A 21,401-nucleotide genomic window follows, 5' to 3' on the forward strand; every position below is an offset into this window, starting at 1 on the left:
GGCCACTGGATATGGGCTGCCTTAGGGGAAGGGCTACAGTCTCTGGGTGGAGGGGGGAATTTCTCTTTGTCTGAGTGCCATTTCTGGGGATAACTTCAGCTGTGAGCTGAGGGATGACAAACTGGGTCCTGAAGGGGGTTTGGGCAATGCACACAGCATCTACTACAGGGTGTTTGGAGAGCAGCTGGCAGGGAACCTGAGCTTGTCTGTGAAGGTTAGGAAAAGCCTCTACAAGAGAGTGATCATAAGTGACAGTGCGTGGAAATAGAATGAGCACTCTGTGAAATGGAGCCAAGGGAGCAATGCCTGCCAATGAAGTCTGCGAGAATGTCAGTATTTCTGGGCAGCGGGCAGAGGAGGATGAGTAGCTCACAGCAACATTAGGGAAACACATTTCTAGAAGCCATGCAGGCCTTGCAGGATTTTGGGCTTTATCCAAAGGGCAGTGAGAAGGCGTCAATTAGAGGAGAGACCTGATGTCATCTGTGTTTTAAAAGCTCACTGAGGCTGGTATGCGAGAACAGAGTAGAGAGAGATAGGTAAGGGTGGACCTGGAGGCTTGTGGCATGCAAGGAAGGATCCTTTCCACTCATTCCCTCTTTTGGGCATAGGGACTCAAAATTTGGAGTAATAACCCTACTACCTACTATAGTCAAAATGACTTTTTCTTTCTCTGGGCCAGGATGACTTCCCTTCTTGCCTGTGTTCCCAGAATGATTATGTGGGAAAGCCAGATATAGACATAGCATGGCCTTGAGGTTGGGCCAAGTTGGAGTTTGGACATTCACCAGCTTTACTCGCCTATAAAATCCAGTAAGGGAGCTACATTTAGGTACTGCGGCTGGTGTAGCCTATAACTACTCATAATGTTATCTGTAAAGAGTTGATTCTGACAAAAAGTTTAGCTTTGAAGAGGGCTCCATGACAAGGGGTAAGGAGTGGAGAGCCTCTGCAGGGACTCAAAGAGTAGCTGCATTTCTGCTCCTTGCTTCTTAACTTTGGGCAAGATGGAGAAGAAAGGAAAATGACCACATGTCCACCAATGCCCTGGTATTTCAGATGAGAAAACCAAAGCTGAGGGCTGAAAGCTTACACTGAATATGACACAGCTAAGAAGTAAGAAAAGGAATGAGTATGCCTGGTTCCAATTTCAATGGCTCCTCTATGATTTTGCATTGTCTTGGGATCCCTTCACTTTCACCAAAGATGTTACACTTTATAGCTGAGCTCGCAATCTAATAAGCTCTACTGGTGGGAGATTTCTATCTTCCTTTTTTTTTTTTTTTAGTGGATTAAAAAACTGTGGTACATCTACACAATGGAATACTATGCTGCTATAAAAAAGGAGTAACTTTTGCCGTTTGCAACAGCATGAATGGAACTGGAGAGCATTATGCTAAGTAAAATAAGCCTTTCGGAGAAAGATAAATATCACATGATCTCACTCATATGTGGGATATAATGAGCAACATAAACTGATGGACAAAAATAGATCCAGAGACAAATGGCAGGGGAGGTGGGGAAGTTAGAGATCAACCAAAGCATGCATATTAGCATAACCAATGGACACAGACACTGGGGCGGTGGGGGCTTGCCCTCAGGGGTGGGAATGGCTCTGGGGGGCATCAATTGGGGAAAAAGGAGACATATGTAAAACTTTAGACAATAAAAAAATAAAAAATGAATTTATTGAGGTGACATTAGTTTAAAAAATTATACATGTTTTAGGTATATAATTCTACACTGCCTTCCTTTTTACAAAAAAAAAATTTCTATTCTCTTAAGTATTTGCAGAAAGTTACTAAAAAAGTTGATAGAGTTTGGCTAAAGGGATACATGTTTGGGGAAAGGTCTGGAAATTACTTGTCACACTCTGACATCTTTTAGAGTTACTTAAATCCTCTCCTATTCCTTAGTTTTTTTATTTTATTTTTTAAAATATATTTTATTGATTTTTTCACAGAGAGGAAGGGAGAGGGATAGAGAGTTAGAAACATTGATGAGAAACATCGATCAGCTGCCTCCTGCAAACCTTGAGTTTACTATGGAAGTACACAGGATTGACTTTATGTTTGATTCTTTTGCTCAATAAAGTGCTGTAGAGACTTAGTCATGATGATGCATCTATCAATAGTTCCTTTCTTTTATTGGCTGGGAAGTGTTAGTGTTTAACTGTATGGAGTTTCCACCATTTATTAATGCATTCACTGATTGTCATTTGGGTTGTTTGAAGTATATTATGAACAAAATTGCACCAACATTCATAAACATGTCTTTGTGTGCATATACATTTTCATTTCTTGGAAAAATATCTAAGAGTGAAATGGAATTACAGGCTTGTAAGGTAAGTGTATGATTACCAGTTGTTGTTTATACCATTGTCTATTCCCACCAGCAATGTATGAAAGTTCCAATTGTTTCACATCTTTATCAAGAGTTAGTTTGGCTAAAAACAATTGAAGATATGTTTTTGGGTTTCTGTGTAAATTTTCTATTGTATTGGTCCAAAGGTCCATACAGCTACATGATATTATGTCAAAAACACAGTCTTTATTACTGTATCTTTATAGTAAATTTATTTTTTTCTGATTTATTTCATTAGTTTTTTGATAAATTACAGTTGACATAGGATATTATATTACAGTTTCAGGTGTACACTATAGTGATTAGGCATTTACAAAACTTACTATAGTAAGTTTCTAAGTAAGGTATTATGAGTTCCCCAGCTTTGTTCTTCCTTTTGAAAATTATTTGGGCTATTCTATGTTTTCACATTTGCATAGAAATCTTAGAGTTAGCTTTTTAATGTTAACGAAAAGCTTCCTGGGATTTTTACTGAATCTATAATTGGGAGAGAACGGAGATTCTAACAAAATTGTGTCTTCTGATTCAAAAAAATAGAATGTGCTTCATCTATAGATCTTTAGATTCTCTGAGCAATTTTTATAGCATTAATTGTATAGGTCTTGCACATAATTTGCTAAGTAGATCTCTTAATTTTTTCATGTTTGTGAGTTCTATTGTAAATTAAATATTTTATTTCTATTTCCAATGTTCCTTGCTGGTGTATAGCAATACAATAGATTTTTGTATATGAAACCTTTATCCAGTGACCGTGATAACCTCTTATTAGTTCTAGTAGCTTTTTTGAGGGGACTTCTTAGGATTTTCTATATATAGCACTGTGTATCTCTAAATATATAATTTATTTCTTTATTTCCTGACTGTATGCTTTTAATTTAATTTTCTTTTCTTTTTGCATTAGCTAAGATTTCCACTATAGTGCTGGCTAAAAGTGGTGATAACAGATATCCTTGCCTTGTTCTCTATCTTAAAGGGAAAGATTGGGTCTTTCATCATTAGGTTTATGCTAGCACGAGGATGTTTGGTCAATGCTATTCATCAGTTTGAGGAAGGTCACTTTAATTACTGGTTTGATCAGGGTTTTTAAACCATGTGTGTTGATTTTTGTCAAGTGCTTTTTCTTATTGGAATGATCATGTGGTTTTTCTCTTTAATTCTGTTAACATGGTGAACTACTGATTAATCTGCTAGTGGTGAACTGACTTTTCATTTCTGGACTATAATTATCATTTGTTATGGCATATTTTTCTCAAAATCCAGGTACATGTTTTGTGACTCTCTTTATGTATTGGTGAATTTTATTTTCTAACTAGAGGCCCAATGCATGGATTCATGCACCAGTGGGGTCCCTCAGCCTGGCCTGAGGGGTTTGGCCGAAACCCATTCTCCAGCATCTCCTGAGGAGTCCCAGAGTACGAGAGGGCACTGTGCAAAGTTGCTGTCACTCAGCAGCTCCTACGTTGATTGTCTGCCCCCTGGTGGTCAGTGCGCATCATAGCTACCAGCCAGTCAGCTGGTTGGCCAGTCACTTAGGCTTTTATATTTATACTAGAGGCTTGGTGCACAAAAATTTGTGCACTCGGGGGGAGGGGAAATCCCTCAGCCCGGCCTATGCCCTCTTGCAGTCTGGGACCCCTCAGAGGATGTCCACCTGCTGGCTTAGGCCCATTCCTGGGGGGATCAGGCCCAAGCTGGCAGTCAGACATCCCTCTGGCAGCCTGGCAGCCCTCGGGGGATGTCTACTTGCCAGCGGGAAGCAGGCCTAAGCTGCAGTCGGACATCCTTAGTGCTGCTGAGGAGGCAGGAGAGGCTCCCACCACCACCACTGTACTGGCAGCCATCAGCCTGGCTTGTGGCTGAGCAGAGCTCCCCCTGTGGGAGCACACTGACCACCAGGGGGCAGCTCCTGCATTGGGCGTCTGCCCCCTGGTGGTTAGTGTGTGTCATAGTGACCAGTCATTCCCAGTCTTTCTGCTGTTAGGGTCAGTTTGCGTATTACCCTTTTATTATATAGGATAGAGGCCTGGTGCATGGTTTGCCCTGAAGGGTGTCCCGGATCAGGGTGGGGGTCCCGCTGGGGTGCCTGGCCAGCCTGGGTGAGGGGCTGATGGCTGTTTGCAGGCTGATCAAGGCCCCCCCCTCAGTGGGGACCTTCACCCCATGGAGGTTTGGCCAGCCTGGGTAAAGGGCTGATGGCTGTTTTCAGGCTGGCAACACCCCCTTTAGGGAGGGGGGTCCTCACTGGGGTGCCTGGCCAGTCTAGGTGAGTGGCTGAGGGCTGTTTTCAGGCTGGCCAAGCCCCCCCAGCAACGGAAGCTCCCAGCCTCTCCTTTTTTTCTTTTTTCATTTTTTCTTTTTATTCTGGGATTTATTTACCTTCTATAATTGAAACTTTGTAGCCTTGAGAGGAGCTCAGAGCTGGCCAGGGCGGGCGGGAGGGAAAGCCTCCTGCTCGCTCCAGCTCCATGGCCACGGCCGGCTGAAAGCAGGTATCTGGAGTTTATTTATCTTCTATAATTAAAACTTTGTTGCTTTGAGTGGAGCTCAGAGCTGGCCGCAGCAGGCAGGAAGTTGGCTTCCTCCATCATTGGGGAAACCAAGCCTCCTGCTTGCTCCAGCTCCGTGGCTGCTGGCCGCCATCTTGGTTGGGTTAATTTGCATATAGTCACTCTGATTGGCTGGTGGGTGTGGCTTAAGGCATAGCGAAGGTATGGTCAATTTGCATGTTTGTCTTTTATTAGTGTAGACTAGAGGCTCAGTGCACAAAATTCGTGAATGGGGCAGGGTGTTCCTCAGCCTGGCCTGCACCCTCTCCAATCTGGAACCTCTTGGGGGATGTCCGACTAAATCGGCAGTTGGACATCGCTCTCACAATCTGGGATTGCAGGCTCCTAACCGCTTGCCTGCCTGCCTGCCTGCCTGATCACCCCTAACCCCTCTGCCTGCCTTCCTGATCACCCTAACCACCTCTGCCTGCCTGATCGCCCCTAACTGCTCCCCTACTGGCCTGATTGCCCCTAACTGCCTCTGCCTCGGCCCCTACACCTGGGACTTGGGGTTCCCGCCCTCTGGCTGGCCATAGGAACCTGGGACACTGGCTGTCTTCGCCCGTGGCCGCCCACAGGCACCCGGGATCAGGAGCAGCTTCGCTCAGGTTGGCCACAGCTGCAGGCACCCGGGACCGCGAGCGGCTTTGCCCGGCCCAGCTTCATCAGGAAGAACGTCCAGTCTAATTAGCATATTACCCTTTTATTAGTGTAGATAAATGTGTTACTTAAGATTTTGTGTCTATGTTCATGATGAATCTAGGTTTCTATGTTTATTTTCTTATGATGCCTTTCATATCAAGATAATTCTGGCCTTATAAGGAGAATTGGGCAGTGTTCCCTTCTCCTGAATTTTCTAGAAGATTTTATATAGGATTTGTATTAGTTCTTCCTTAAATATTTGATAGAATACACCAGTAAAACTATCTTAACTAGTAGTTTTCTGTGTGACAAGCTTATTAATTATGAATCAATTTATTTAACATATATAGGATTTCAGTTCTTTTTTTTCCAGACACTTTTGGTAATTTTAATCTTTCAAAAGATTTCCCATTTCATCAGGTTTTCAATTGATTACTCTTTTACATTTCAAAGAAAAACAAAAATTTGATCATATCTTTGGTTGTAGATGAGGAAATTAAGAGTGCTCCTGTCATACAGTCTTAGTGTTGACTAAATCGGTCCAAAATCTTTGAAGTTTAAAATGGTGCCAATCAAAAGCAATGATTACAATATATCTACCTTTTGATCAAGAAATTCTAACTGTAGGGATTTATTTGAGCAATATAAATGTGTATGGACTTAAAAATATCTGTGCATATTTATAGCATCATTTTTCATAATCAAAATGGAAACAATAAAAAATTAGCAACAGAGGTCTAACTAATAAAGAATAGGACATCCATATCATGGAATATTACACAAAAAAATAAGTGGGGTAATATGCACTATTAAGTGAGAGAGAAAAGTGCGTAAAACTGATTTTCACAGCATTTCCTTGAAAACAATAGACAATCTTAGATAAATTCCTCTAAGATTGTGTGGTTGGACTTGGATAATTTAAGAAATTGTAGAGAAAATTATTCATAATTTATGCCCTTCTGCACCAATTAAAATGAACATATTTAAGAGGTATACTTGAAATTAAATCCAAAATCCAGATACATGTTTTGTGACTCTCGCTTTTTCTGTCTCCCTCCAGAACCAAGCAGATTTCCAATTTGCATTTTTTTTCAGTTGTTCCAGGTTGTAAATATAGCTGCCTACATTGGGCTGTCCTTATGTGTCCCCCACTTTGAAGTGCCCAGCTGGTGGTAATCAGGGACAGGCTGTACAAATCAATGGCTGGATGAATCTTGCTGGAGTACATAGAGATGCCCACATGTGGAAACCTGAGACAATACCAGAGAGGGGAGTTGAATTTAGGGGTAGCACCCTCCACAGTGTTCTGGAGGGCACACAGGGTTAGGAACAGGGTGCTCTGTAAAATGAGTGGAGGAGAAATCAAGCTTTGCAGGGGATATTTTATGAAGTCGAAACTTTGACTGAGACCAGTAGGCGGGATTTTGTGGATATCGGTGTGCATTTTAGAGGTCAGTTGTGGTGTCTCCTATTGGAAAGTGGGGGCTTATTTTGGTTCTGAACAGCTAAGAGTATCCCGGGAGAGAACTGGATAAAGGGCAGAAGGGGGAATCTGCTTAGAGTTTTTTGAGACATTTGGAAACTTAGACTTTGGGGCCTTGGAGAAGGCAGCCTTGGTATTGAGAAGCCTCTGGTTGGTGAGATTTTATGTTTTCCCATGAAACAAAAAGTTTAAAAGGTTCTGAAACTTAATTGGTCAAAATGGGCATAACTAAAAGTTTGTTCTGCTCCCCCTAGGCTGATTGCTTAGGGACACCATGAACCTGGGCTTATTAAGAACAGGTATCTCAGTGACTAGTCCCCTTGGGAAGGAGGGAAGTAGGAGGGAAAGGCGGAGAGAGAGAGAGACCCTCAGCTTCCCACAGAACTGTTATTTTGGGGCTTTTTCCTAAGCTCCTATCTGAGGACAGTTTCCTTTTTCATCATGAGTGAAGACAGCAGTAGGTTGCTCTAACCCCTGTGCATGGCTCAGCAGTAGCCACATAGGAGTTAGCCTTGGCAGAGCTCTGGAGAACATTAGCAGTGGTGGTGAAGCCCTTCCATAGAGGTGAGTGTCTTCAGGTTTCTCCTCTATGGAAGAAAGAGTAAGGTGGGATGTTCTGGGTCTGGTTGCTGTCTAACACAGGGACACCTAGAGGGTGAGGAGTGGGCTAGGAGAGCAGCAGGACAGACAAGTTCATTTCCAAGTCCTCTGTGCACAACAAAGACAGATTCAGTTCTTTTCTGAGCTGATGCTAGGGATATATGCAGTTCCCTGATGTCTCTCAGGATCCTTCTTTCTCATCTTTCTTTATTTCCTGTTAGTTATGCAGAGATTGTGGAGAAGCATGTCACTGAGCTCTTCCAACAGTTCTGTCTTTGAGGCATGTTTGCCCATCAGTAGAAGAGCCACAGTGATATTGGGAAGGTTGCATCCCCAATATATGCCATAATATCAGAGGAAGGAAGGGAAGGAAGGAAGGGAAAATGGTAATGTGAGGCAGGAAGGGAGACCAGGAAGAGAGGCATTGAGGGGATATGGCCTAGTTAGTCCTGGCCAGGATCAGGACCTATGTAGTCATATATTATGTGTCCATATACTCATCACCTACAAAAAAATTTTAGCATTACTGATTTGGCTCAAGAATACTGTGTGTGTATCAGTATATATATATATATATATATATATATATATATATATATATATATAAAGTTATGAAGATGAGTCTGTGTAGTACCACTGTAGATGAAGGCTGGGGTTCAATGTTTCGTACCTTACACTTCATTTGGAATTCCATCATATTATCTGATACAGTTCACCTAAGAGGAAATCGGACAATCCCAGGGGCTGATGAATCCAGTTTCTAAAATAAGCAGTTTAAAATATTATAGCCTATATCCCCTGGAGAAGACACTTCCAGTGGGGAAAAAAGACAAGAAAGATTTTCTTCACACCAATACAGAAGAAGCTGCCTTCAGCCATTCCTGACAGTGAGCATTGAAGAGGCAATATTTAGGTCTGTCTTTGTTCAGAGCATAGTAGTAGAGGCAACTCATGTGATCATCTGTCGAAATAGTTTCTCATCCTAATCTGTCTTCCTACTCTCTTGAGAACAGGACCATGTGGAGCAGTTCCACCTGTCTTTTGATATCTGAGTTTCACAAGGAGCAGAACCAAGGACTAAATGATGAGCAATCACTCAAGTGCCACTGAATTTTGTCTCCTTGGCTTCCCTGGCTCTGAGGAACTACACCACATCCTCTTTGCTACCTTCTTCCTCTTCTACTCAGTGACATTAATGGGAAACACGGTCATCATTGTGATTGTTTGTGTTGATAAACGTCTACAGTCCCCCATGTATTTTTTCCTTGGCCACCTCTCTGCTGCGGAGATCCTGATCACATCCATTATCATCCCTGTCATGCTTCGGGGGTTTCTGCTCCCTGGGATGCAGACAATATCTCTGGCTGGATGTGTTGCCCAGCTCTTCCTGTACCTTGCTGTGGGGACCACAGAGTTTGCATTACTGGGAGCAATGGCTGTGGATCGTTATGTGGCTGTCTGTAACCCTTTGAGGTACAACATCATTATGAATAGTCACACCTGCATCTGGGTGGTAATTGTGTCATGGGTGTTTGGGTTCCTTTCTGAAATCTGGCCAGTCTATGCCACGTTTCAGCTAACCTTCTGCAAATCGAATGTCTTAGACCATTTTTATTGTGACCGAGGGCAACTTCTCAAACTATCCTGTGATGACAGCCTTTTCACAGAGTTTATTCTTTTTTTAATGGCCATTTTCATTATCATTGGTTCTCTGGGACCAACAATTGTCTCCTACACTTACATCATCTCCACCATCCTCAAGATCCCCACTGCCTCTGGCCGGAGGAAAGCCTTCTCTACATGTGCCTCCCACTTCACCTTTGTCGTGATTGGTTATGGCAGCTGCCTGTTCCTCTATGTGAAACCCAATCAAAGGCAGGCAGCCCAGTACAATAAGATAGTTTCCCTGCTGATTTCTGTGGTAACTCCTTTCCTGAACCCTTTCATCTTCACTCTCCGGAATGACAAAGTCAAAGAGGCCCTTAGAGATAGTGTGAAATGCTCCTGTCAACTTTTCAAAGATTAACTCTTCTCTCAGTTTTAGGTGAGGGCATGATCCCTACTGGGAATTATTTAATAACTTAGGAAACCCTATCTACTCTATCACAGTTTACCATCATTACAAAAATCACAGTGTGTACTACTACTGGTCATACCATGGAAGCAGATAAGGCAGATAACAATGAAACCCACACTGCCCACTAGAATCTCAGCTTCAGATACTCTTCATTTCTACTGATGAAGTCCTTGTGGTGTGGGAGAAACTAAAGAAAGCAAATGAGTACTTTTGTGTAGAGTTCTATTGGCCCAATTAATTGGCTTATAATTTGTTTCTGAAAATGAATTACTGAGGTGAGGTAGGAAGTGAGGAGAGAGATGAAGTGAGAGGTGGCATATCATAATACAAAGGAAGAAATGCTCACTTTGCTTCTTCATCAAATGTTGCTAAGAGTTGTACTATATTTTTACACAATTTCTTGAGAAGATGGCCATATGCATTTTGCACATCCCATGGTTCTTTTTCTGGCTGTGTATTTTATTATCCTGGCCCCACTGCTACTGCAAAGTACATATAGTGTTACTTACACTTTGCCATAGAACTGGTCAAGAGTGGTGACATAGAAATTAGTATGCTTCTCAAAATCTTTGTGCTACAAAAAGATGGAAATATTTGGCAATAAGAATATGGGAAGTTCCTTTTGCTAAACTTCAGGGTATTGCTCAAACCTTTCCTCTTTGTGACATGTATTCAAACAGACCCAAAAGGAAAGAGACTCACTGCCCTCATATATAGTTTCTTTGGTTTTTCAACATGTCGTCAGCCATGCCTCTTCTTCCTGCCTTTCTTGCCTTTGTTTATCCATGAACTTCTATTTCTTCCTCCTCTCTCCCTTTATCTTCCAGTCTTCATGTTTCTTTTTTCCTCCCCTTCCCCACATTTAACTATGACCCAAGGCTCTGGCCTCCTACTGATAATACATTCTGATTCCTCCTCTCCTCCTTCATTAATATTTCCATTGCTCTCCTGTAACTCCAGTGATGCAGTGTTTGAAATTGCCCCTCTGAATGCCCTGCTCATATTTTCTCAGATGAACCTAAGAAGGGTAGGAAATTCCTGTAGCTGAGTTTAGAATATGAGAGGAGAAGGAGATTTTGGGCCAGGGGACTACTAATGGTACATCAGACATCTCTTGTGTCAAAGCCCAGGTTTTTTTTTATTTGGTCTTATTTTTTCTCTTTATTGATTAAGGTATTACATGTGTTCTCATCCCCCATTATCCTCCCTTCCCCTCACTCATGCCCTCATCCCCCTGGTGTCTCTGTCCATTGGTTAGGCTTATATGCATGCATATAAGTCTGATTGATCTTAGTCTTTGATTCTCAATGAAGGAAGGTTACTATCTTGATTAGCCTGCCATAATAAAACCCCCTAGACTGGATGGATTAAACAACAGAAATTTATTGATCCCAGATCTGAAGTCTAGGAAGTTCAAGATCAAGGTTCTGGTGAATTCAGTTTCTCTTGCGGGCTCTGTTTGTGGCATGTAGGTGACCACCTTCTCTCTATGTTCTCATGTGGCATTTCTTGGTGTATGGATATTGGAGAGCAAGAGCCATTTCTGGTATTTCTTCTCTAGGGACACTAATCGTATCCAATCAGGGCCCCACCCTTATGACTTCATTTAAGCTTAATTACTTTCTTAGAGTTTCCATCTCTAAATACATCTGTACTGGAGTTCACAGGTTCAACATATGAGTTTTGAAGGGACACAGACATTTAGTTAATAATGCTATAATTCTGCCCGTACCCTGCAATCCAAGCTTATACTCAACCAGAATGTCCACTTCATCTTCACACTGGGCCCTGGGAGACAGATAGCTCCTTCCTCTGGGGGCTCTCATTTCCCCAGCTGCAGGTGTCTCATACAAAAATGGGGGAAAAAAAACCCTCACTCAGACCCCCTCTAATATATACACACCTTGAAGCCTCAATAGCTTCTTATTCTATTTATTTATTTTTCTCTCTGCTCCTCACAACTGAACACAGACATAGTCAGATATTAAAAAGCAAATACTAATTGTAGGCTTTTATTTGAACTCCTTATTTACATGCAGTTAGCACACCACAAAAATAAGTCTTATGTATAATTGAGGTATGTCTGATCGAATGTGTTGCAATTTTCACCTAATTTAAACATTGTCCTCTGTTAACATTCACTTTGTTATATGGTCATAATAACGAGAACAAAACTGGAGACAATACTGCTTCTAACCAGGAAAGTTTTAATAGTTTCTCTGTGTAAAAATTACTTGGTGAAAGTAAAATGCTTACCCAGATAGTATCTGATACATATCTCTGAAAAGACGTTTACTTTTTCTGTTTTATTTCCACATGTATTTCTCTATATTCATACTTAACGGGGCATAAGTATGAATAGATGTCATGATGATTAAAATGTTAAATTTTCTGATTTATACCAATGTTTGTAATTAGAGGATAAGGAATAAGAAAGGAGTAGTATGTAATTAAAACTCCTATGCCTTCTGTAAACCACCACATATATTTATTGTTTGTGCCTAATTAAAATATACCAATTGATAATAATTCTCAAAACTTAACAGAAATACAATTTGACTCAGGATCCTTTGACTCCAAAGTTTGATCTCAGCCTCTCTGTTATTTTGTTCCATGAACATCAGCATTTCTTTCAGTAGACACTGAAATTAGCTTTTATATTATTTGATTGATTTTTATGTATTTAATAGCTATCTACTGCATGTAAGAAACTTTGCTCAATGCTTTGGGAGCATATAGATAGAAGGAAAAAATTATTAACTATATACTAAGTTTCTTAGAATTTCTCTATGTTTTTATTCCATCCTGGCAACAACCTGTGAGATAAGTAGTATTATGTTCATTTAGAAGAAAATAAAATAGAGGTTCAAAGAAGTTAAATAATTGTCAAAGGTTACTCAGCCATCAACCATATAACATTCATCAGATTAGTGAAAGGAACAATTCTGTGAATACTAAGTGTTGACATGAATACAGGAGAACAGGAGCTTTTATTCATTTCTGAAGGGAATATAAAATATTATGGCCCAAATAAGTAGATTGTAGCAAAATTAGTAAATATGAAACGTGCAATACTATGGCTAATTTTCAAGTTTGTTTATTCTTTCTTTAGCTGTGTTGGATCTAATGATGAGCCCATGAAAGAAATTCTTCATCTATTATACAATATTTTTCTATTTATAATATTTTTATTTTATTCTTTGTTATAGTTTTTATCTCTTTGCTGAAATTCCTCTCTTATTTATGCATGTTGTCTACTACATCATTTAGCATATTAATTATAGTTATATTAACTTTGCATTATGGGAATATTTTCTTGTATAACATTTTAAATTCTTCATTGATTTTTTTCACTTTTTTATGTTTAGTGGATGCTCTAGGGTTCACCATATACATTTTCATTTAGAATCAACTTCAAATATATACTAATGATGACAGTTAGATGCAGAACATTGTTCCTATATAGCTTTGAGGCCTCCTCACTTTTCTGCTATTATTATACATATTATATTTATATAGCTACAAATGCAATAATACATTGTTATAATTAGTACACTATATATATATAGTTTCACTTGTTATATGAAACTTATTTGCCCTTTCTGATTCTTTTCATTTACTTCTCAGATTCAAGTTGCTGTTTGATGTTATTTTCTTACTCCAAAACAGCTTTGTTCCTACTTACCCCTTTTGCACTGCTATTGACAAACTAGAGGCCTGATGCATGAAATTCATGCACTGGGGGGCGGGGGGGGGGGGGGCTCAGCCCAGCCTGCACCCTCTCACAGTCCAGGAGCCCTCAGGGGATGTCCAACTAATAGCTTAGGCCCACTCCCCCCCACGGGGAGTGGGCTAAAACAGTCAGTTGGACATTCTTAGCGTTGCTGCTAAGAATGTGAGATAAGTAGATAAGGAGGCAGGAGAGGCTCCCACTACTGCCGTTGCGCTCATCAGCTATGAGCCCAGCTTCTGGCTGAACAGTGCTCCCGCTGTGGGAGCACACGGACCACCAGGGGGCAGCTTCTGCATTGAGTGTCTGCCCCCTAGTTTTCAGTGCATGTCATAGTGACTGGTCATTCCACTGTTGCACCGAAACTGGCTCTCCAACATCCCTGAGCAGTTCCAGATTATGAGAGGGCACAGGCCAGCCAAGAGACCCACTGGTGCACGATCACGGCCGGGAGGGATGCGGGAGATTGGCCAGCTGGGGAGGTACTGTGGGAGGGCTGCAGGGTGTGTCTGGCCCATCTTGCTCAGTCCTGATCCACCAAACCCCAGCAGTAAGCTAACCTACTGGTCAGAGCGTCTGCCCCCTGGTGGTCAGTGCATGTCATAGTAAGCAGTTGAGTGGCCTTAGCATACCATTAGCATATTATGCTTTGAATGGCTGACGGGACCACCGGACACTTAGCATATTAGGCTTTTATTATATAGGATGATGTAAATATATCTAACAGTCATCCCCTCTATTAAAGAAATCAGGGGGGGAGAAACTAAGATGGCGGCATAGGTAAACACCGGGAAATTGCCGCCTCTCACAACAATTGAAAATTACCGCAAAGGACAGAGCAAACATCATCCAGAACAACAGGAAGGCTGGCTGAGTGTAAATTCTACAACTAGAAGGAAAGAAAAGCACGCTGAGAGCCAGAGGAGCTGCAGAGGTGAAGTGCAGAGGTACAAGTGCAGAGGTACGGTGGATCGCGCGCGCGCTCGCGCGAGGAAAGGGGGTGGCACCTGAGGACGCGGCTGTCTTTTTGAATCACAAGCTCCCGACTGCTCTGAACTCCGGTTCCGGGAAGTCTCTGGGGACCCAGGACTCATACGGGAGAAGCTGGTCTGTCGGGCAGCAGGCGAACTTGAAGGCGGCTTTCCCTCAGAGGTGCTTGCAGCAATTAGCGGGTCACTGAGACCCGCGACTCCGGGCGGAGAATCAGCCATAGCTCCTTGATCCGCCCTTTGATTCCCTGAGACCCCGCCCCACCCAGGCTGCGGCAGAGGCTTTTGCATGTGAATGTACCTAACTGCAGCCGAGCCAGGCAGACCCGGAACTTCCAAGAGAAGGCCCAAGGCCCTGCAGCGGCTTGCGTTGCTTCACAGCTGAGCCTCTTTGTGGCTCCTGCTGTGTGGCCTCAGGCAGAGGCTGAATTAGCACCTCCTTAGATCCAGGAGCCACTGTACCCAGTGGTCAGAGGGGGACCATCCAGATTGCAACTCCTCAGATCCATAAGGGACACACTCAGGGAGCAGACTCAGTGAGCACCAAAGCCCCACTGAAGCAAGTCTTGCCCCAGAAGGGTGTCTTCAGCACAGAAGTTCTCCCACTTTAGGCACAGCTGATTCTCACAGCCAATTGGCCTGGAGGTCAATTCCTCCCAGTGATTCTACAACAACCAAGGCACCAAGAGTGCACCAAGAGTGTCCACCCCAGGTAACTGGGGAGGCTGAGCTACTGGGCCCTACAAGACACCTGGTGCGCAGGGCCACTCTATCAACACAGGGAAGCTGCAAAAATGCGGAGACAAAGAAACAGGTCACAAATGGTAGAAATGGAGGAAAGCAAACGACTGGATATAGAGTTCAAGGCCACGTTTATAAGGTTTTTCAAGAATTTTATGGAAACCGCCGATAAATTTAATGAATCCCTCAATAAGTATAGTGAGACCATGGAGGACATGAAAAAGGACCAACTAGAAATTAAGCATACACTGACTGAAATAAAGAATAATTTACAGAGATCCAACAGCAGACAAGAGGATCCCAAGAATCAAGTCAAAGATTTGAAATACAAAGAAACAAAAAATACCCAACCGAAAAAGAAAAAAGAAAAGAGATTCCAAAAATATGAAGATAGTGTAAGGAACCTCTGGGACAACTTCAAGTGTACCAACATCAGAATTATAGGGGTACCAGAAGGAGAGAGAGGGCAAGATATTGAAAACCTTTTTGAAGAAATAATGACAGAAAACTTCCCCTACCTGGTGAAAGAAATGGACTTACAAGTCCAGGAAGCACAGAGAATCCCAAACAAAAGGAATCCAAAGAGGACCACACCAAGCCACATCATAATTAAAATGCCAAGAGCAAAAGATAAAGAGAGAATCTTAAAAGCAGCAAGAGAAAGACAGTCAGTTACCTACAAGGGAGTACCCATACGACTGTCAGCTGATTTCTCAACAGAAACCATGCAGGCCAGAAGAGAGTGGCAAGAAATATTCAAAGTGATGAATAGGAAGAACCTGCAACCAAGATTACTTTATCCAGCAAAGCTATCATTCAGAATAGAAGGTCAGATAAAGAGCTTCACGGATAAGAAAAAGCTAAAGGAGTTCATCACCACCAAACCAGCATTATATGAAATGCTGAAAGGTATTCTTTAAGCAGAGGAAGAAGAAAAAGGAACTCTTACCATTTGCCACAGCATGGATGGAACTGGAGAGCGGATAAATACCACAGGATCTCACTCATTTGTGGAATATAATGAACAACATAAATTGATGAACAAGGACTGATCCAGAGATGGAGAGGCATTGATTGGACTGTCGGGACTTGGAGGGAAGGTAGGGGAGGGTGGGGGTAAGGGGGAAAGATCAACCAAAGGACTTATATGCAAGCATATAGGCCTAATCAATGGACATGGACAACGGGGGGGTGAGGGCATGAGCAGGGGGGCTGGGGTGGGGGGGTAGAGGTAACGTGGGGACAAGGACACATATGTAATATCTTAATCAATAAATATATTAAAAAAAAAAAAAGAAATCAGGGACCATATTGTTATGCACTAATTCGGTGAACATCTCCAGCGCTTTCTCTAGCCCTGAGCAGTCTTTCTGTGGGTTCCCAGAATTTCTATCAATGACCCCTGACGGCCCCTCTGAGGAGACACTGCTGACAGACACTGCACTGGCTTATCTGAGGAGGCAGGAGAGGAAATATGTATTTATACCATCTTTCATAATTACAGAATTACCTTTGCTAGTGCTTCATTTTTTTGTGTGTGGATTCTAATTACTATCTGGGGTCACTTGCAGACTGGTGTGATCAGAGAAAGAGACAGTGAAAGAGAGCCTTGTTACAAACCACTGTCACTTCTGGGTGACTGTGTGCCTGCCCGGGACTGCGGCCTTTGAGGAGTGACACCAGAGGGTGTACACTGCCTGGAAAATGAACTTCACTCAGATAGTCCAGTCAGGACCCTAAACAAGTCAACAAGCAAAACACAGTAACAAGCCCCTGGAGTGGGAGACGAGTATCCAGAACCTTGCCTTATAATATCTAAAATGTCCAGTTTGCAATGAAAAATTACAAAACCTGCAAAGAAACAAGAATGTATGATCCATACATAAGAGGAAAAATAAACAATAGAAGCTTCTTATAAGAATAACCAGACACCACATTTAAGCATCATAAATTGTGCACCTGAAATCTGTATAATTATTTTTAACCAGTGTCACCCCAATACATTTGGAAGAACTTCATTTGGTATTTTTTTTGTAAGTTGTTTCTGTAGCAGCACGTTCTGTGTTTAAATTTACCTGCAGAGTCTTTTGTCTTCATTTTTTGGAAAGATAGTTTTGCCAGAGATAGGAGTATTGATTTACCATGTTTTTTTCTTCTTCTTTTAGCACTTTAAATGTATAATTTCACTGCCCTCTGGTCTTAATTGTATTTGTTGAGAAGTCAGCTCTTATTGAAGTTACTCATACATGAGAAGTCATTTTTCTCTTGCTACTTTGAAGATTTTTTCCTTTTTTTAAAAAAATGTGTTTTTATTGATTTCATAAAGAGGAAGGGAGAGGGAGATAGAAACATCAATAATGAGAATCATTAATTTGCTGCCGCCTAAACCCTGGGCATGTGCCCTGAGTGGGAATGGAACTGTGACCTCCTGATTCATAGGTTGATGCTCTACCATCGAGCCACACTGACCAGGCTGAAGATTTTTTTCTTTGTCTTTCAGCAGTTTTACTGTTTACTATGTGTTTGTGCATAGGTATCTTCATTTATCCTACTTGAAATTTATTGACCTTCTTGGATGTGGAAATTAATTTTTAATTAAATTTGTAAAATTTTTACCTATCATGTCTTTGAATATATTTTACACTCCTTTGTAGCTCTCTCTTCTGGTTTCCCCATTACATGTGTGCTGGTGCCATTAATAAAGTCCCATATTTCTCAGGGACTCAATTCATTTTTTTAATTTTTTTCTTTGGATTGCAAATTTCTACAGACCTATCTTTAAATTTACTAATTCATTCTTCATTTAGTTAAATATCTATTTTTAACCTCCTCTACTGAATTTTCATTTAACTTATTATACTTTTTTGACTTTAGAATTTCCACTTGGTCCTTTTTATAATTTTGATCTCTTTTGATATTCTCTATGTGGAGAAATGTTGTCATCATACCTCTATTTCTTTTAGCATGTTCCCTTTAGTTCTTCAAACATATTTATAATGGCTACTTTGAAGTCTGTAGCACTTTTTTGTTTCATGTTGTCTTTTGACTTTTTTCTTTTTATTAAATGTATTGGGGTGACACTGGTTAAAAATAATTATACAGATTTCAGGTGCACAATTTATGATGCTTAAATGTGGCGTCTGGTTATTCTTATAAGAAGCTTCTATTGTTTATTTTTCCTCTTATGTATGGATCATACATTCTTGTTTCTTTGCAGGTTTTGTAATTTTTCATTGCAAACTGGACATTTTAGATATTATAAGGCAAGGTTCTGGATACTCGTCTCCCACTCCAGGGGCTTGTTACTGTGTTTTGCTTGTTGACTTGTTTAGGGTCCTGACTGGACTATCTGAGTGAAGTTCATTTTCCAGGCAGTGTACACCCTCTGGTGTCACTCCTCAAAGGCCACAGTCCCGGGCAGGCACACAGTCACCCAGAATTGACAGTGGTTTGTAACAAGGCTCTCTTTCATTGTCTCTTTCCCTGGTCACACCAGTCTGATCCAATTAAATTCAGACTTTGTTACAGAGGTAATTTTTTGTGGTCAGAGCTTGAGGTTTATTCTGATTCTATGCTTCATTTCTTAGCACTCTCTTTCTCTAGTTCTTTCTTTTAAACTAGCTGATCTGTAGTTTGCCTTGCATCCCCAGTGAAGTTACCAGCCTCCTCCTTTGCTTACCACCAAAAGCTGTCTTGTTTTTGAGAATGCTCTTGGGCCCTAACTTCCCCTCACTGTTTCAAGTAAAGTCAGTTCCTTCAGAGCTGGTTTTCCCTCTGAGCAAAATGTCTGAGCCATGACTCTGGAGCCAGGGGTGGGGCCAGGGGTGGGGATGTGGTGCCCTCTCTCTAAGTGATACCCCTGCTTTAGTTGCAGGGTGTTGGGCAGTAGCAGTAGTCTTTGATCTTCTTGGCTTGCCTCTCCTGTTGTTGAACCTCCACCTGAGTGAGCAGGAGGGAGGGTGATTAGGGCCCTGGTATTCTCAGTGTGCTGCTCTTAAGGTACACCCTCTGCTCTAGAAATTGAAAGTAAGTAGAAGCAGGAAGTCTCAACCCATTTTCTGCACTTTCCTGGAAATTAGCTTCTGCAACATGTAGTTGTGGAGGAGGAGGGATGAGAAGTGCTTACCACCTGCCTCTTCAGGGAAGATACTGTTGCCCTTGACTTGGAGCTGAGGGAAAAATGGGCCCAGTGCTCTTGGCTCTACCTGCCTGGAGAGGTGTTTCCATCATACTGAGCTGGGAGCAGGGAGGAAGGTAGTGAATCATGGTTTAAGGGCCATGGGACCAGGCTGAACTAGTCTCCCACTGAGACCACACCTTTGATTCTTTCTTCCCTTGCCCAGTTCTGCTTCCCTCCACCTCCCTTCTAAGAGAGATCTCCCACCGTCAGTCACTTCCTCAGGAACCCCGGGGTAAGGCTGGGTTTTTAAGGAATGCCAGATCAGCTGGCTTTGGACATTGCCCTGAAAGCAGCCACAAATGAAGGGAGTCTGGAGGTGAATCACCTCTGAGTCAGATGACAGTAAGAACCCATGTCTGGCATTTTAGACAGATCCTAGAATATTATCACAGGTGCAATTGTTAAGATTTTTCACTCTGGTGGACTATTACTTGACAGGTTTGTGGAAAATAGTAACTGTCAGTATTTTGGAATTTGGTAGATTCTTTAAAGTGCCATTGTTGAGAGAAAACAACAGGCTCAGCTCTATTTAAATCAAAGCGTGACAGTCAAAGGGCCTCTTTGGCAACATGTAAGGAGACACTGTAGTCAGAGGATGAAGAAAGTGAGGAACAGACACAGAATTTGATTATGCAAGTAATGGAGTTTCAAAGAAGGTTCAGTCTAACCAAGTGATGGAATGAGTAGACCTTTAACCTTGGTGTGCTGCTTGACAGAGAGATATAGGTGAGCATTTTGATCATTCAGAGTCCTTTGAACTCTCTCAACCTGCAGAAATATGCCCTTCCCTATTGGAAGACATGCCCCTCCCTACCTCAGAAATATTCAGGAGCTCAGATGAGGCAGAGGCCTAATAAGATAACCCTTGTTTTCTTCAGGATCTGCCTCCAGCTCTTTCCTTCCACCAGATTCATCAATTAGGTTAAATCCCCACATAAACTGAGGAAGAACTAAGGCTGCTAACAGAGAAGAGTTTATACTCATCAAAGCTGCTGAGAGAACTGGCTGCTATGCACTAACAGGCACTGGGACCCTTCCTGGGAGGGAATCTACAGGGTGAGAGGTCAAGGGGGTGGCTGGAACATAAAGTTGAATAAGGGAGAGCTGGTTGACATAGAGCCACTCTCCTGAAATGCAGGATTAACACCTTGACATGGGTGCTGGGGAAATAAGTCTAATATATGCTTATGCTGATTCATGGAAGTTTGGAAAAAGTGACAGCCTTCATTAAATTAAGTAGATATGCCAAAAATTGCCTTGGAAGACTGACGGAAGGACTCAAAAGGCTTAGAAAAGTGGAAATGTTACAATGGGGCTACTATTCTAAAGAACCCCTCAGTTGCCCATGTTCCTGGGGAGGGAAGCCTGGAGGGCACTCTACTTAGTACAATGATAAAATGCATGGTTGAGGAGGACATTTCTGAGGCTTTTATTAAGAGACTAGAAGCCTGGTGCATGGATTCATGCACATTGAAAGGAAATTCATTAGAAGAAATCTTTTAGAGGCCAGGGAGAGACTGTGGGAGGGCTCCAGGGCATGTCCGGCCTGTCTCACCCAGTCCTGATCGCCTGGACCCCAGCAGCAAGCTAACCTACTGGTTGGAGTGTCTGCCCCCTGGTGGCCAGTGCGCATCATAGCAACTGGTTGAATGGTCAAACAAGCGGTCAGACACTTAGCATATTAGGCTTTTATTATATAGGATGCTGTAGCAGAACTGAGTTTTCTAGTCGCAAGGGGATCCAGGCAACCAGAAGAGCAGAGGCCACATGGCGACACTTAACTCTCAGAGGCAAGGTACACACACTTGCCCTGTTGGCAACAGGGTCAAAATGGCAAGCAGGAAAGGCCTGACTGCATGGGTGTTCAGAGATGGCAAATAGACCATGGCAGCGGTTCTCAACCTGTGGGTCGCCAACCTGTGAGTCATGACCCCTTTGGGGGTCGAACGACCCTTTCACAGGGGTCGCCTAAGACCATCGGAAAACACGTATATAATTACATATTGTTTTTTGTGATTAATCACTATGCTTTAATTATGTTCAATTTAT

General features: G+C 42.1%; 1 protein-coding gene across 1 annotated transcript; it reads left to right on the forward strand.

The window, feature by feature from the left end:
• The first annotated feature begins 8,716 nt into the window (after nucleotides 1-8,716).
• Nucleotides 8,717-9,661, forward strand: LOC118665724 (olfactory receptor 9A4-like). Its single transcript, XM_036327019.1, has one exon. It carries the CDS (start codon nucleotides 8,717-8,719, stop codon nucleotides 9,659-9,661), a length of 945 nt encoding a protein of 314 aa, XP_036182912.1.
• The last annotated feature ends 11,740 nt before the right edge of the window (nucleotides 9,662-21,401 follow it).

This window comes from Myotis myotis, unplaced genomic scaffold (genome assembly GCF_014108235.1).
Source record: "Myotis myotis isolate mMyoMyo1 unplaced genomic scaffold, mMyoMyo1.p scaffold_m19_p_11, whole genome shotgun sequence".
Lineage (NCBI taxonomy): Eukaryota > Metazoa > Chordata > Mammalia > Chiroptera > Vespertilionidae > Myotis > Myotis myotis.

Coding starts and splice junctions, on each gene's coding strand:
- LOC118665724 (XM_036327019.1), top strand. CDS start 8,717: ATGATGAGCAATCACTCAAGTGCCACTGAATTTTGTCTCCTTGGCTTC.